The sequence below is a fragment of the Myotis daubentonii genome, chromosome 7 (assembly GCF_963259705.1).
Source record: "Myotis daubentonii chromosome 7, mMyoDau2.1, whole genome shotgun sequence".
NCBI lineage: Eukaryota > Metazoa > Chordata > Mammalia > Chiroptera > Vespertilionidae > Myotis > Myotis daubentonii.
Window position 1 is genome coordinate 62977639 of NC_081846.1, and position 17305 is coordinate 62994943.

The 17305-nt window shown below is 36.5% G+C and overlaps 1 protein-coding gene across 1 annotated transcript; it reads right to left on the minus strand.

Annotated features, from left to right (window-relative positions):
• Positions 1 to 233: 233 nt before the first annotated feature.
• On the minus strand, positions 234 to 12631 carry TNFAIP6 (TNF alpha induced protein 6). The gene is made up of 6 exons (XM_059704507.1): positions 12451 to 12631; positions 9331 to 9468; positions 7697 to 7858; positions 3622 to 3850; positions 2200 to 2240; positions 234 to 923 (listed from the first exon to the last, which is right to left on the minus strand). Exons 1-6 carry the CDS (start codon positions 12542 to 12544, stop codon positions 754 to 756), a joined length of 834 nt encoding a protein of 277 aa, XP_059560490.1. The 5' UTR covers positions 12545 to 12631; the 3' UTR covers positions 234 to 753.
• Positions 12632 to 17305: the final 4674 nt, after the last annotated feature.

Consider the following 17305-nt stretch of genomic DNA (forward strand, 5'->3'; position numbering starts at 1 on the left):
AATCATTCATTCTCCTGAGTGCATCTTAGATAATTCTTTTTCTCAAGATACCGCAAGTACCGCACCCCCACTGGCAACGGAGGAATTTCACCCATGCCATCCTCTGGCAACAAACCACAAAGTTATGTCATTTTTGCTTTTCAAAAAAGAAAATTCAACTTTAATTAATCTCTGACCCATTAATCCCACTTCTAGGACCCTCCCCCAAATGATTGGAGAGCTGTACAAATGCATATGTTCAAAGATGTTTATTGAAGCAATGTTTATGAAGGCAACCTAAAATTCCCACAATAGAGACAGGCTTAAATAAAGTATGGAAAAATCATACAGAACATTTTACAGCTGTTCAAAATCATGTTTTTGCATAATACTCAATGTTATGGGAAAATACTTAAGTCATAGAGCTCAAGGTTTAAAAAAAACCCACAAGAAATAATGATATAGAGCAGAATCCCAAAAAACTTCAAATACAAATACATATAGGAACATATATACAGATACCACAAATTAAAAAATGACTAAAAGAAAAATACATAAATGTTAACACCTGTTATTTTCATGCAGTGGAATTATGAGAGATTTTATTTTCTCATTTAAAATTTTCTGTAATTTCCAATTTTCTCAAAATTATCAGGTATTACATTTACATCTAGAAAAGTAATAAATAAATGTTAACAATAATAATAATATCAAAGTGAGATCCAAGGGGTTCCAAAAGATACAAACATAAATACTAAATGTCCTGGTTTTGTTTTATAAATGGCTAAATCTTCCAGCTAAAAAGTTTTTATTTCCAGTAGAAGTAGTACTTGTATTTTTTCCTTGACTGGCATTCGATAGAGGATCCACTGCAACATATTTGATTTGGAAACCTCCTGCAGTCACTGAAGCATCACTTAGAAACTTTAAAGTCATGACATTTCCTGGGGAGGAAGAGGATGCAAAAGAACAAAGATGTTACTCTCTTTTAATTTAGCGGACAAAAATGGCACGTTTCAGGGCTTCCTTTTGACTCTTCCTCTCTCTCTTTTTAAAAATAGAATTCTCATCTCCCAACTACCTCCTACAGCTCATATAATATCTTCCTTTAACTGTCTGTTAACATAAAATATATCCTCAAGAAAAAAATAGAGAGAAACAGAAGGTTTAATACTTTACCAATCCTAGGGAAATTGTAACAGAGTAATGACTTAATAAGCTTTAAGCATTATTCATTCAAGAATTGAACAAGTAGTTCCATGTCTTGCAATAATGATGAATAAATGAGAATTGTGGCGTACTGCAAGGCTAGGGCGTGGGAATAATTTAGGTAGTAGTATCTGAGCTTAAGAACTATTGTTTTTAGTTGCATAGTATTGAGATAATTTTATGACCTCGAGGAAAAATTGAGCATGCAAAGTGTCAAATACTAACGCTGGTGATTAAATTAAAAAATGATATCTAAGAAAATAAAAGTTCTTAGAATATATGAGTTTGGGTTAATAGCAGTGGTATTAATGAGATACTTTTATGCTACTATAAGGACATTTCTTGAGGTACATTTAGTGGAACAAAGTCACACAAAATAATTTGCGGGAGAAAAAAGATTTGGAAAAGGTTACCTACCATAGCTAGCCATTTGAGATTTGCTATGCATAATTAACATATTAAAAAGTCTCTGACATCTTCAAATAAAAAAACCTGCTTAACATTATTTAACTTAATGTTACCCCAATTTACCTGACCTAATAGTCCTTTCTCATGTAACACCTATTAAAAACATTTCATAGTACTGTGTTCTTTACAACTTTCTTTGGGAAATGCTATACCAAGATAAAAATGCAATAAATAAGGTAAGAATTTTTCAGTGATAGAAGGTATTTTTAACAACTTTATAAATTACTTTCATTCTTTATCAATGAAAAATCTTGGCTTTTTATTACATTTTTATGGAGATCATAAGCCACGGCAGTATTCATGGATTTGCAGATTCAAGACTATCTCAGACTGTATTTCCCACAAATAACAAGAGCCTACACTTTTTCAGTGCAAGGAGTTGGCACAGATCTTTCTTTAGGTATAAATAAATGGAATATACAAGCCAGCGAGCAGGTCTCTGAACTTTAAAAAAGTAAACAGAAATGACTCCTGGGTCCTTCACTTTCAATGACACTGAGAGAAAACAAATCATAGTTTTGCTCCTTAATTTAGAGCCATTACCTGTACTAATGATGTCTTCTGGAAGCTCATCTCCACAGTATCTGAAAAGGAATTTTAAAGAGAATTCACATGAATGAACATTATATAGCTATTGCAATGAGCTCTTACTGGTAACTAACGTGCTTTATTTCCCCCAAGTAATGGCTTATTTTCCTATTATTTTATGATGATTTGTTGCTTTTTTTAAAACTTGAATTTGTAAGGGAGAACAATGTACATTATTTGAAGTAAACGTCTCAAACTATTAATGCGATTCTTAAGAAAAGGTATGTGGCATTTCTACTCTGTGCACCTATAAAACTATTTGTGTAGTAGACAATTTGAATCTTCTTGAAAAAATTAAAAAATTGTTTCTGATTAATCTCATAAAGTTTTCTTCACAATTAAAAGTCAATGGGTGTATAGTTGGTAGTATTATATTTTGAATTCTAGGGTAGACAGATTTAGAGGTGGGAAAATTACTTGGACCTTATAGATATAAGAGGGTTTCATTTTTATATGAATCATACCTTGAAAGGAACTCCCTTGCACATTATATAAACGTTGAGTTTTGTCGGTGAAATTTATTCTAGAGGGGAAGTGAGGGTGTAATATAAAGGTAAATTACACAATACAAATTTATAGCCTGTTGAAGATCTTTAAAAAATAGTATATATATTTTTATATATAGTCATGGATAATGGAGAATTGATATTCTATTGATAATGGATAGTCTAAATACACATTATTAAATGGGGACCTGAATATATAAAACACCTAATTGCACACTGTTTAAACTGAAATATTTTGTAAGTCTCTGAAAATGTAAACTGCATTAAAGATTTAAGGAGAGAACACAAAAATATCATGTCCCAGCATGTTGAAGACCAAGGGAGAAAGAAATATTGCGGAAGAGAGCACTTGTCTTTTATGGCAAAGAAAACTATTTTTAAGAAGCTGCCCTTTGTAGGTTTAGCTAACTTGTATGAAAGCAGGGGCTAAGCTTTGCTTATTTACTGTATACCCACAATACTTAGCCCATTGCTTTGTACACAGAAGTAAAGCACCCATTACTGAATTTATAATTATTTTTAAAGGTTGACAGAAATTAGAAGACTTAAAAACTCCAACAAATTTCTCATCTCACATCTTTCTCCCTCATGTCGTTAGTCAATCTTGAGGTCTTCATAAATAGACTATTTAAATAATTGTTACAACCTAACAATAATCAAAAGGCAGCTATCACTATTTTAATAATAAGTAACAACTGACTATGACTTAACATGCTAAGAAAAATCTTTGTTAAAAAAAGGGTATGGTGTTTTAGGAGTGTAGAAACACTGGAAAATCAATATTGTAGGTACAGTTGGTGAGAAATTAAAGAAACATCAAGCACAATATCGAATGTTCCTTTAACTTTCTGTGTGGGAAAACAACACGTACCTCCCCACAAAGCCATGGATATCATCGTAACTGTCATATATTTCAACATAGTCAGCCAAGCAAGATGGGTCATCTTCAAGGTCAAAGTCCAAAAACTTCAGGTGAATACGCTGGCCATACTTGAGTCTAATGTGCCAGTAGCAGATTTGGTTATCATCATACTCATTTGGGTAGCCTGGAGATTTAAAAATTCTCTTTGGATCTGTAAAGATTCCACCACATTCTTTTGCTGGAATGGGGAAGGGGGTGGGGGAGGGTGGGGGGGGGGGAGGAAAGATAAGAAAGCATTAGAAAAAATTATTCCTACTTTTATATTCATGTCTTAGTGTTCATTTATTTATAATCCTTTATGAAAAAGTAAAGAAATGGCTTAACATACAGCATCTATAGTATATAATGTATTCCTGTAGCTAAAGAATAAATGTATTTTTCATCAACAGTTGTTCAATTTTCTAAATTAAGCAGGCACTTGTGAATTAAAAAAGTAAAATAGCAAAAATATAGTTAATTGTATCCCTGGTTACATTTTTTGGGGGGATGTCTTTTTATTTATGTTTTTAAGCATATAGTGCACAAATCTTATGAGAACCCTTCCATATGTTTTGACAAATACATATATTCATGTTACCAACAGCCCAGTCAGATGTTTTTGTCTTATGGTGTCACCACTGTGTCTTTAGGGACTGGAATATGTAGAATAATGAGTCCAATATATTCTGTTTGGGAAATCATTATAGAATTTCAAGATTACAAAAGACCTTGGAGGTCACTCTAATCCAGCTTAAAGGAATAATTTATAATCTTACTATAGTCTTTTTCCTGGTTTTAAACTAACACCTTAATCTTATTTGAGGATTTGGTGAAGATACTTATGTTTTTTAAAGTCATTTTTCATTTTACAGATTTATGTTGTGTCACATAACCTGTTATAAGAACAACCTCTTCCAGACCAATGACTTGCAGTATGACCTAGAGAGAAAGGTATGGAGGGGCCCTGATTAATTTTAATTCCATATCAAGTAAGTATCCAGTATCTTGAAAGACCAAACCAAACCTGGAAACTCAAAAATAATCTGAGTGGTGGTGCTAGTGCTAACTCTGGGCAGCATTTGAAGATATTTTTCATTTTATCAATTAGAGATTTTTTCCAAGAATAGTCTCCTTTAAAGTAACTGTTTTAAAAAATCTTGTTAGAATTCTTACTGCCATAGAAGTTAAAGAAGCTTATCTCTAAGGCAGAACAGGACCTTAGGAAGGCTGGGGAGGTCAGAGCCCGCCGGCATGGCTCAGTGGTTGAGCATCTATCTGTGAACCAGGCATCAAGGTTTGGGCTCAATCCCCAGGGCGGGGGCATGTGGGAGGCAGCTGATGGGTGATTCTCTCTCATCAGTGATGTTTCTATCTCTCTCCCTCTCCCTTCCTCTCTGAAATCAATAAAAATAATTTTTTTAAAAAGTCATAGATCTGGTTCAAGCACTCTGTGACCACCTGTTTCTTCATTGGTAATTGAATGTAATCATGCCTCTCCTATTATTTCCCACACAGGAATATTCTGAGGATAAAATATAGATGATAACTTAAGAACATTATACAGCCTTAGCCGGTTTGACTCAGTGGATAGAGCGTTGGCCTGTGGACTGAAGGGTCCTGGGTTCATTCCAGCCAAGGGCACATGCCAGGGTTGCGGGTTCGATCCCCAGTAGGGGCCGTTGCAGGAGGGAGCTGATCAATGATGTTTCTATCTTTCTCTCCCTCTCCCTTCTTCTCTTAAATCAATAAAGAAGTATATATTTTTTTAAAAAAGTGATATGTTCATACCCAACAAATAAGATTTAAAAAAGTAAAAAAAAAAAAGATTTAAAAAAGTGATGTTATACAAAATGTAAGTTATTCTTATTGTATTATAAAATTTATACAATACATAGTTTATATGTGTTCATAAGTTGTACAGTGCCAGTGTTTGGAGTGACTTGCTCTGCCCCATAGCACCCTTTCTTTGTTGTATATATCATTAGAGTAGGATAAAAATTCAAATATTGAATTATTTTAGTTGTCTATTTAGTTATATCTATTCAGCTGTATATTTTATGTTACATATATAGTTATTGCCTCATCTCTGCATCTCTGTTTATTTAGAAAAGGACATATTCACAAAGTTGATTAGGTCCCTGAGGACTTAATTGGTTTAAAAGTGTTCATATACACAGACAATAGGGTGGTGAAGGCCTGGGACAGGCAGTGGGGGTGCCTGGAGGGGGTCAATGAGGGAAAAAAAGGGACATATGTAATACTTTCAACAGTAAAGAATTATTTTTTAAAAAGTGTTCATATAAAAAGCAGTCAACATTAGGTCATACATTCAGAACTTGAATGAGCAAGTTTACTTCTAAACCTTTCTTAATGACCCTATTCTTCTGACTTCAATCAGCTGTAATTTGGTGATATTGAGTAATTAACAATAATTATTTTATTTTTTCTGATTGTTATACTTTTTTTATGCCAATTATTTTTCAATGAGCTCTTCTTCTCCCTAGTTGAGGCAGTCCTCATTTGCCATGTGGTTAACCAGATCCTAAATAATCAGCATATCATTGAATTCAGGATTCTGTACACATATTTACAGAGTAAAAAGTATTCAGCTTCTATGAGAAGTAAAAGAAGCTTATAAAAATTTGTAATTAAAGTAATATTTTTACAAAAGGGCAATAAATACTGTAAGAACCTTTTCATTAGCACTTCTTCATCTCCCCTAGACTTTGACTTATGAAAACAATGGAATAGATGTTCAGAGAGCCTCAAATTTATCAAGCAAAAGAAGAATCAGAGAATATATTTGGAAATAAAAGTTACTCTTGAGAGTTAAAAGCAAGTTGCCTGTACAAATATATTGAAGAAAAAGAAAGAGAGGGAGAGAGAGAAGGAAAAAAAGGTCTATGAATTAGTAACAATGACTAAATATAGGATTAAATACAGTGTAGTACTGGATAGGTTTAAAATATATCAAAGTGATTTGGAAATTATAGTCCTATATAAATGCACTGCATTTATTCATATTTGGCCTCAAGTGGGAATAGGTGAAGCTCTAGGCAAAATTCTTTTCTACATGACATACACATGACATTGAGATATAGATTAGTTAAAAGCATGAGAACAGTAGTTAATATCATTAATAAATTCTATAATAATAGGCTGAAACTTTATTGTAATTCTCCTCTGTGTTGTGGACTTTCTTATAAGGTAGATCCAAATGGGACACCACCTGAGGATGTTTATGATTATAAATGCAGGAAAGATTTTGTAACACATTTTAACACTTTGTAATATTATCCTGGAGGAATCACATCCAAAAGGAATAGTGTATTGTTTTCTCCAAGAATATGAACAAAGAGTAACTCTTTATAGCAATTATAAAGAGTTAATTTTGCTCTTTAAAGTTTTCCTAGCTACTACCCACCATGGAATAAGAATAGGAATAAAAATATACTATATAATAATGACTAGTATACCTAATATGTAATTATTGAAACAAGCCACAGAGTGAGAGTTGCTTAGTTTGGAAATCTAAGAATTGATGCACAAAAATAAATTAGGAAGTCTGTTTATTCTGTTTCTTTTTCCCCATTCTAGCAAAGCGATAACTTTGAACAGTTAACATTTGGTAGCACCATTTAGTCGTTTTAATTAATTAAGTGTGAGTTCATAACCTGCTTTTTCCCCCCTCTCCTTTGTGGTCAGGAAGTTCCATGGCACAAACAAGACCTGAATTCACAATTCTGCCTGCCTACTAATTATTGGCTACATAATTTTGGGTACGTTGCTTAAATTCTTAACTCTCAGTTTCCTGATTTCTAAAATGGGTATAAAAATAGCTCCTTGTAGGGTGGTGACTATGGAGTGACAGTGTGGATTAAGGAACATAAATTAGTGACACAGCATAATCACTCTATGAATGATAGTTATTAATTACTATTACTAAACTGATTTATCTCTGGAAAAATAAGCTATTTCATTTTAACAACATCTTAGTAACATGTAACTGTTTTTGCAAAGTATAAAATTATTATTTTTAACAAACCATGTGGATTGTAGCAATAGGCATCCCATCTTTCACTCCTATTGAGACGGAATCCGTAATCAATAATGCCAGTTTTTCCAAATCCACAGTGGGGCCCTGGCTTCACAATAGGGTATCCAACTCTGCCCTTGGCCATCCACCCAGCAGCACAGACATGAAATCCTGAAAGAGAATGAAAGGGTTTTACACTTAACAGGTAAAGGGGCTCAGCTGAGAGAAAGCCATCTTTACAAATATGGTCCCTTCCAACACTGACAGTTTCTTAGCTGCCCAAATTCAGTTCATGTAAAAGGAGAAAAACGGTTTTCTTAAAAAAAATAAAATTGAAACACATAAAATATAACATCTGACTTTTACTAAGAAATGACATATTACTTAAAAATAAAAAAAAGATGAAGGTGAACTAGAAATTGTAACCCCACGAATCTGAAAACATTCCATGTTCAGAGCTGGCTTCTTTTCACCAATGACCTATCCAGTGCAAAGAGATAATTTCTGAAAGTACCATCGGTCCTGAAAACTTTTTTTTTTCAAATCATAGTTTAAGTCATTTCTATTTCAGGATGAATCAAGATATTGCTTGCTAGTATTTTTTAAAATGTGAAGAGGGATAAAAGCGCTCATAAATTTCAAACAAAGCCTCAGCCCTGTTTTTCTTGCTCAACTTCTTAACTCTCTGTTTAAATACTTGCCAACGGCAACCAAGAACAATTTTACTTGAAGTCCAGGGCAGCTAGTAGTGACTCTGGCTTTGTATCCATCATTCCAGTCACTGTCACACTCAGACCTGTGGGAACAGGCTGAGCAGTTATCTGGGGAGACTTTGGGGCACAACACCTGTATTTTTGCCAGCATAAGCTTTGCCAGGTTCTTTTCTATCAGCAAAGGGCTTTCTTCAATGAGAAGAGCTCCAAGTAGGGTGGTCTTTTGGATTCTCCTGAAAGCCCAGGAGAGATGGTAGCAACCTCCCTGCTTCTTCTAAGTAAGTCAAAAAACAACAAAAAACAACCAACCAAACAAAAACCCACTAGTTAATTACTGGGTTTTTCCACTAGGTCTCCTGACATCATCTTCGCAGTTCCCTTCTCCTGCCATCTTATAACTTGCTTATCCTCCTTTTTCTCATAGCTTTTGATCCTGAAATACAAATGCATTCTCCCACTTAATGTTGGGGAAAAAATTAAAACATTTTGAAAAAAGGCACTAAATTCAGTATTTCTTCTACCATGTAAATATTCTTATAAGACTCAACATAATAACATTGCTCAACACATGAGGAAACCCAAACTCAGAAGTCAAGAAGGCTAGAGTAATATTAAAATGAATAGCAATGGCTTTAAATTTCTGAGGAATTTAAATGTTATTGAGATGCCTTCATTTTCTTTTGATTTTTATTTACTAGCTCACAGTGGGTTGTAACCCCAAATAAGTTACTAGAATTATGAACTTTCCACTAACTAGTTGTAGGCAGAGAAGATGGGAAAAGCAGGAGGGCAGAGATGAGAGAAGTCATGGGGACTTAGAGAACTATTAGCAGGGGTGAATAGAGAAGTCTTACTAGGGAGTTACAGGAAAGATGGGATATTTTTTCCCCAAGGATGAACAAGAAAGGAAGTCATTGTCAAATCAGTTACCAATTTTTCTGGCTGCCTCTAGTTGCTTGTAGGTGGCGAGGCGGCCGCCTTCATATTCACACACCGCCTTTGCTTCTGTGTAGGTGAGCTTGTATTTGCCGGACCGAGCTTCTCTGTGATATACGCCTGCTGCTTGTTCTGTGAAATCACAAAAAGTCGTAAATGCACTACTTGCATTCTTGCAGAACAAGGGAAATTTTGTGACCTCATATGGAAGATTACATCAGCTATTGTTCCTGCCAAAGGGTTCCTTGGATCAGCAGCATTGGGTAGCTACATTTTCATTATTAGAAAGCTTTGGGGGAAAATATGAATGAGGGGGAATTTTAGGGAAACCTGGGGACATAGAAACTTGAGGCTAAATTAAGTTTCTGAACTGACAACCTGAAAGGGTTTCAGTACAACACTGCATTCCTACACTAAAAAAGCTGATCAAGTTTTGACATTTTGTTTGTTTGTTTGGCTTTAAGTTACATAAAAACTTGGAGAGGTATTAATAGGTGAAAAAAAGGAGGTGAAGGCAAAGAAATCATGAAAATTGACCCATTATGTCAGCTTGCAATGATGGAGAAAAATAAGCCACAATATCCATTTGAGGGAAATGACTAATACAATATAACTGAGAGTTTAGTAAACAAATAAAAGAATGAGGGAAAGTTGAAAGGAATCCAAAGCAAACAAATATTTCATTAAAGAAAAGAAAACTAGATTCAAATGCAGCAGAGAAAATCCTGGGCACACCTAATTACTGGTTCTTAAGTTCTTTAAATGTTTTGTCCTTTTTTAGCTCCCATTTATTCCCAACATATTTTTGGTAGTGTTAAATCACACATGAGTTATCTCCCAGTAGATCACTATTTACAAGGATTGTTTTGAGTTTGGAGTGCATTTTGCCATGGAAACAATGAGAAAAGATTCTCGGGGCAATAATCGTACCATAGCTCTAATAGTTCTATGTAGATTGTCAGATTATGGTTCAGTCCTTGTACACTAACCTGGGCAATCAGTCACCATCAAGACCATTGCCAATGAGAACGCATATATCTTGGCATGCAGTGACATGGAGCCAGCCGCATTAGAAAGATTGTTCCTTGCTGTCCTCCCCCAATGAAGTTGACACTGCCACAGTCCAATAGGAATGCTGCCTGGTATTTTCTCTGTTTTTCTGGACCCCAGGGGATCCTTTTATACATTATATGGTAAAGCCCATTACTGAAGACCTCAGTCAATTTGATACTTACTAGTATAGATCAGAGAACACAAGGAACACAAAAATCATTTTCCCCTTTGAAACTCGCCTACTTCCACTTCCTTCATATGGTAAAGTCTCATTAGCGAAACTTTCACTAGTTTCCAATCTGGTTGTTTTGAGCATATACCATGAGGTAGTTTGCTAGGTGCGGAGGATCAAGTCCTACTCCTAAGCAACTTGGACAAGGGTGGGCAATGCAACTACAGACAGTCCCCACTGATGCTGGTTCAACTTACGATACCAGAGTTAAAAGTCAACCTTAGGGGTCCTCGGTTTCCACCTCCTCATTTTACCGGTGTGGCACTGAGTCCAAGGGTTTCAAATGCCTTGTTCTTGATAGTTGCTAGCCGAGTCCTGCCTTCTATAAGGCAGGACTTAAATAGTTTTCCATGCTATATGGACCTAACCAACTGTAAACAATTCATGCTAGGCTGACTGGTCAATAATTTGTCCCAGATTGGAGCAATGTGCAATTACCCCAAGCCTCAAATTTGCAGCACTATTAACAGACATTTGGGTTTGCTCCTCTCTACCACTAGGACAGAATTTCTATTGTTCAGGTTTATATTTTTGTAAAACACAAAATCACTTTTAAAAACACCAACGGCAACAGCTCCAAATTTCTTGGGCATTAGAGAGTTTTATAGCATTTCCAAGTTCATCCATATGGGTTTAATTCTTACTAGCTTCGTGACCATCTTTTTCCTGTCTAACAAATCTGTGGCTATCTCCTTAGTTTGATTGTGTGTACTGAAAATAAACAGAGACGTGTTCATGCCTCTGGTAAATTCCAGACCCCAGCTTTGCCAAATGGATCTCAGTGTTCAGCACGAAGCTAGTTCACTGGCTCAAGCTGAAAAAAAGAGGCGGCAAGGCCGTGCATTGCAAATCAAGCTTTTTAATGAAATCCGCATGGCTGCAGTTACTATTACCAGGGAGAAACATGCTGAAATATTCTACAACTGTGTGCTGCTTAGCAAGCATAAAACCATGCTCTGGTCTGAAGTTAACTTTGCTTTCTCTTTATTTCTTTATTTTATACAGGAATCCCTCAATTTTCTTCTTAAGAATTCAAAAATATTTTCACTACCAAACACAATAATGAACATAAAGCAATATTAATTTGTATCATGAGAATTAAAGCATTGTTCAGAATACTAGAAAGGGTATTTAGGGTTTTCAGTATTTGGCTTTTTTTGTTTGTTTATTGTTTATATTCACAGTTAGGTTCAATTCATTCCTCACTAACACTTAACAAAACAAAGCAGCAAAAGGAACGTTCCTTATCTAACAAAAAGGGCAGAAAAGTACAAGGATAGCTCAAACAAAAGGAACCAAAGTGGTAAGAATGCATTCAGAAATACATTGACTTTGTCAAACTAGTTAAAAGAATCTTTGGAAAAAGCAAGATATACACTATGGGTCAGAGTACATGGAGCAATGATTATAAAGTTACTGTATATTCTGATTTGCCTGTTATGGTTTTATTACGATTACCTGCTATAAAATCTCATTGCAAATGCATTGAAATAAAAACAAAACAATACATTGATGTTTTTGTTAAACGAACATTCCCCACTATACAACCATATCTGCTTTGAAAAATCTTAAATATATTTTCATATAGAATATAAATATTAACCTCTATTTCCTACTGAACAACTTTATAAAAAGCTATTTTTAAATCTTAGAAGGCAGGAACACTATTTTAAAAATGATATAGGCATTTCAAAAGTTATCTTTCCTAAGCATTTTTTTAAAACACCAGGCTTGACCAGAACAGAAAAATCTCCTGCTTTGATTCACTTCTCCACGAATTCAAAGAAGTGACATTCACAACTAGAAGCTCAATGAGTAATGTTTCTTACCAAGCCATATGGAGTTATGAAAAATTCCGTTCTTGAATCCCCATCCATGCACGTCTTCCCACAGCAAGACAAATAAGTAAATTAGGATGATCATGTCTCAGTTGTAGAGAAATAATAGCCTATTAGGGGCTCCTCAGGATAAATTCTCAGTGCAGAGGCTGCAATGCGACTGAAACATCTGGTTTCCACATCTTTTTAAATAGTTTTTGCAACTGTGAGGTCAGCAAGCACTCTCCAATGGTATTTCCCGCTGCAGAGTTTCACAATTAACTCAGTGTCTGAGGCAAACCCTCTGACTCATTTGCATTGGCAACTACAGCTAAAGATACTGTGACCATCTACATTTTTATTAATTAATTCTGTCTGTCACAGACACTTTCCTGGTAGGACATTTGTGTAACTTGGTGCAGAGCCGGCAGCCATTAAAAACAATAAGAACAAAAACTTCAGTAGGAATTTTAAGAAAAACCCTGAATGTCTTAGTATTTGTAGTAAGTCAATTATGGAGTATGGGGTTTGGGATGAAGCACTGATCATGAACTTGACCCTGATAATGTTACTTCAGTGTTCCCTAAACATTGCCAAGCTTGTATAGAAAGTTTAAAAGAAAAAGTGTGCACAATTTGGCAAATCCTAAACCATCCCCAGTGGTGTCGGATTCCCTTATCCTCTGTCTGCTTTCTCCTTGGGAAAGGTCTGTTGCAGTCCTTGGTTTATTGTGGTTATCAGGTAAACACATCAGTTCCAGAAAAGCAAGTTAGTTTCAGAGCCTTAGAACATTCCAGCAGCTAGTCTAACACTAACTTCCCAGGCCACAAATCCTTGAAGTTTTTGGGAAAAGGTGAATGGGTAGATAGTCATAAAGTTAAGAAAAATATGGTCCTAGCTTCCCCACAACATTCTAAGTTTGAAGATGATCAAAATAGTAGGTAATAATTATCAAAGCTGTCATACCTTAAAGTATCCCAAATTTTGTTTTCTTTTTGTGTAGGGTCCGTTGGTAACATGTGTGGTGCTATCCGCACTGCTCTGCTGTGAATGTCATTTCCTGTTGATTGACAGTCAATTTCTTGGCAGCTTTTGCTTCTCTTGAAGGTCATTCTTCGCTACGTAGTGTCTCTACTCTTGCTGCCAAATTGCCTCCCATTTGCTTCCATTATGTTCATTTCTCTTATACTTTCTTAGTTCCTCCAGTGATATTGGAATCCCTTGAAAAAAACAACTTTCTGGACACTTTCTGGTCCAGAAATCCCTTAAACCCCTTAGGCATCACTGCATTGAACATCGAAGGCTTGGCCTGGTCTCATCTCTCCTCAGAAAAGCAGCTGTGGGGATATAGGCTGAGGGTACAGAATTTATTGGACACTCACTGAGATATGCATAAAGTTATTAGGGTTCAAAATCCCTATTTGGGGCCCACGGCAAGTGAGAGAGGAGAGCATTATATTATCCTAGTTCACTGATAGGGTGAGAAAGTTTTCAGTTTGGTGCAAGAGAGATATAGCCTAGACCAGGTAGGTGTGACCATGGAGAAGACAGACATGGTCAGCAAGTACAGGATGAATAAATAGTTGGAAGGAGCAAACTGATGTTATTGCTCTGGAAAACAGAATTACATGAGTATTTTAAGTTTGTGGTTTGGGAAGTAAATATAACTTTACTTGCGCAAGGCTACAGCAAAACCCTCACAGCCTTCCCATTCTTTGCCTGGTCACAATCTCTGGTCATGCCCTCCTCTCTGCATCTCTTCAAAGTACCCAATTTCCTTAGTTTCTCATTTATAAAAAATTACTCTCAGGAAAGGGCTGGAAATTAGTCTTTACTTAGGTCAAATAACTAACAGCAGATACCCTTCTTTGTTCATTTGCATTTTAAGGAAGCGCCAGGTAGAACAGGTTGCGAATGTTCAACCTCTATAAAAAGAACATTCAATGATGGTTTTGATGGATTAACCCAATCCAGGGTGGAGAATTTCTTTTCCCCTTTCCTAACTCTCCATGCAGAGGACAAGTATTTCCTCTTACCTCTGTACAATGTTTGAAAACCCCATTCTTCCTACCATCCAGCATATAGAAAACAGTGCCCAATGATGTGGGCTCTGATTTTGAGGGTTTCAACTTAAGAAATGTCCAAACCTATAGAGAAAGTTCATGAATTTATTTGAACCAAACTGTCGACAATTTCCAGGAAGCAAAATCTCAGTGAATTGAGACAATGCTCCAAAAAAACGACAGTTTTGCAGATTATTTTATACATTAGAATCAAAGGTAGAGACATAAGGAGGGCTACATGAGTTCCATTGGTGGTAGATTAAGGGGGCGAGAGAAAGCAAAGTGGGGAAACCTCTGGAATTGGATAAAAAGTAAAGGGGAGAGACACATACTTCTTTTATACTGGTGGGTACAGAATAGTTAATAATATTTACAGCACATAGAGATGGTATTCAGAAAAGAAGATAACAATGAGGGATTCTGTGGTCTCATGCTCTGGTGTCTGGTTGTGCTTTAAGGGGTCTGATAAAAGAGGTTATTCTGACAATTCAAATGTATGTTATCCTAGATACAAAAAGACAATGGACAAGCTCACTTAAGGTAAAGATTGACCTTTGTCCAGGAAGCTACAGGCCTAGGATATGAAGACCCTTCATGACCCACTTTTAGATAGGAATATTTATGTTCCGATAATCCCATGGGGGTACTTTTGGTCTCTGACTCTGTAGGGCCTGCCATGCTGGCCTCCCCTGAGCTTGTCTGGTTTAGTATGTGGCTCCTTTTTTGTCCACAAGAGGGTGCTCAATTCTATTGTAGAAGAAAAGAAAATGAGGTTTTTATATGGAAAAGATACAATAGGTGTGTGTGGGAACCAGGGGAGAGGAAGATGGAAAGAAGAGCCCTGGCTTGTTTGGCTCAGTGGATAGAGTGTTGACCTGTGGACTGAAGGGTCCCAGGTTCGATTCTGTTAAGGGCACATGCCGGGGTTGTGGGCTCGATATCCACTGGGGAGTGTTCAGAAGACAGCTGATGAATGATTCTCATCATTGAAATTTCTATTTCTCTCTCCCTCTCCCTTCCTCTCTGAAACCAATATAAATATATTTTTTTAAAAAGAAGGAAAAAAAGGGAGGAGTAGCAGAGGGAGTGCTGCCTACGAACCTACCTTCTAAGTTGCCTAAGGTAAGTGGGTACCTCTGCCCAACTCCCAGTACACTCCACTGAGGATGCGTCTGAGGAGCAGAGAGAAGATACACTGGATAAAAGGGCTCAGAAGTCTCTACCAGTCACATGCTCTGCCTTCATGGATGAATGCCACCAGCTCCTCAGCCACACACCTCCATCTCTTGGGCAGGTTGTGCAGTGACTTATTTTTCAAATGCCAGTGACTGGCTGAAAACCCACTAAGACTGCTTTTTTATTCTTTTTTTTTTTTTTTTCTTTTCAGTGGCAGTTCCTTTTTTGGTTGCTTTCCCACAATGTTCCAATGCCCATAAGCCTGAGCATCCACTAGATACCTAAAGACAAGGTAGAAAGAACTACACATCTGGTTTGGGCTGAAATTGCACTGAACAAGCTTAAGATCTCCTAAGCTGGCACAGTGGTTTAGTGACATCATTATTACACAAACTCCCTTAAAAAACTGAGACTCTAGCCCTGACCGGTTTTGCTCAGTGGATGGAGTGTCAGACTGCGGACTGAGGGGTTCCAGGTTTGATTCTGGCCAAGGGCACATACCCGGGGTTCGAGCTCGATCCCCGGTTGGGGGCGTGCAGGAGGCAGCCGATCAATGACTCTCATCATTGATGTTTCTGTCTCTCCCCCTCCCTTCCTCTCTGCAATCAATAACAATATTAAAAAACAACAACAAAAAAAGCAACAACTGAGACTCTAAAGTATAATTTCAAACATCTGTCAGAGGACAAGAGGAGAAGGTATTATAAATTCTTTTTAAATGTTTAATTAATTTTTTACTGAAGTCACATTGGCTAATCACATATAAATTTCAGATGTACAATATTATAATTTGTATCTGTATACTCTACTGTGTGCTTACCAGCACAAGTCTAGTTTCCATTTATCACTATGTATTTGACTCCCTTTACCCAATTTCCCCCATTCACTGCCTCTGGTAACCACCATTCTGTTGTTTGTATCTATGAGATTGTTTTTATTTTGCTTTGTTAGTTCTTTTGTTACTTTAAAAATATATATGTTGCTATTGATTTTAGAGAAAGGAAGGGAGAGGGAGAGAGATAGAAACATCAATGATGAGAGAGAAGCATTGATAGGCTGCCTCCTGCATACCTCCTACTGAGGATCGAACATGTGCCCTGACTGGGAATCGAACTGTGATCCCCTGGTTCATAGGTTGACACTCAACCACTGAGCAACACCAGCTGGGCTCTTTTGTTTCTTTTCATTTTATATTCCACTATGAGTGAGATGATATGGGCTTTTGTCCTTTTCCATCTGACTTACATGCTCAGTCTCTGCTAACAGAGAAAACGTATAGAGCCCTAGCCAGTTTGGCTCAGTGGATACAGCGTTGGCCTGCGGACCAAAGGGTCCCGGGTTTGATTCTGATTAAGGGCACATACCTTGGTTTCAGGCTCCTCACCAGCTTGGGTCCTGGTAAGGGTTCATGCAGGAGGCAACCAATTGATGTGTTTCTCTCACATTGATGTTTCTCTCTGTGTCTTTCCCTCTCTTTTCCATTCTCCCTAAAAATCAATGGAAAAATATTCTTGGGAGAGGATAAATAAATAAATAAATAAATAAATAATGTATTGAAAAAATGTCAGGTGGATATGCACAGAGGCGAGAAAGGAAGAGAGGGAAGAGAAGCAAGTTCTAAAAAATCA

Bases quoted from the DNA above. Each gene is read 5' to 3' on its own strand.
- TNFAIP6 (XM_059704507.1), bottom strand. From the start codon at position 12,544: ATGATCATCCTAATTTACTTATTTGTCTTGCTGTGGGAAGACGTGCAT. The intron at 9,469-12,450 runs GTAAGAAACATT...GTGATTTCACAG, and splicing joins TCATAACTCCATATGGCTTG to AACAAGCAGCAGGCGTATAT. The intron at 924-2,199 runs GTAATGGCTCTA...CTTCCTCCCCAG, and splicing joins AGAAGACATCATTAGTACAG to GAAATGTCATGACTTTAAAG.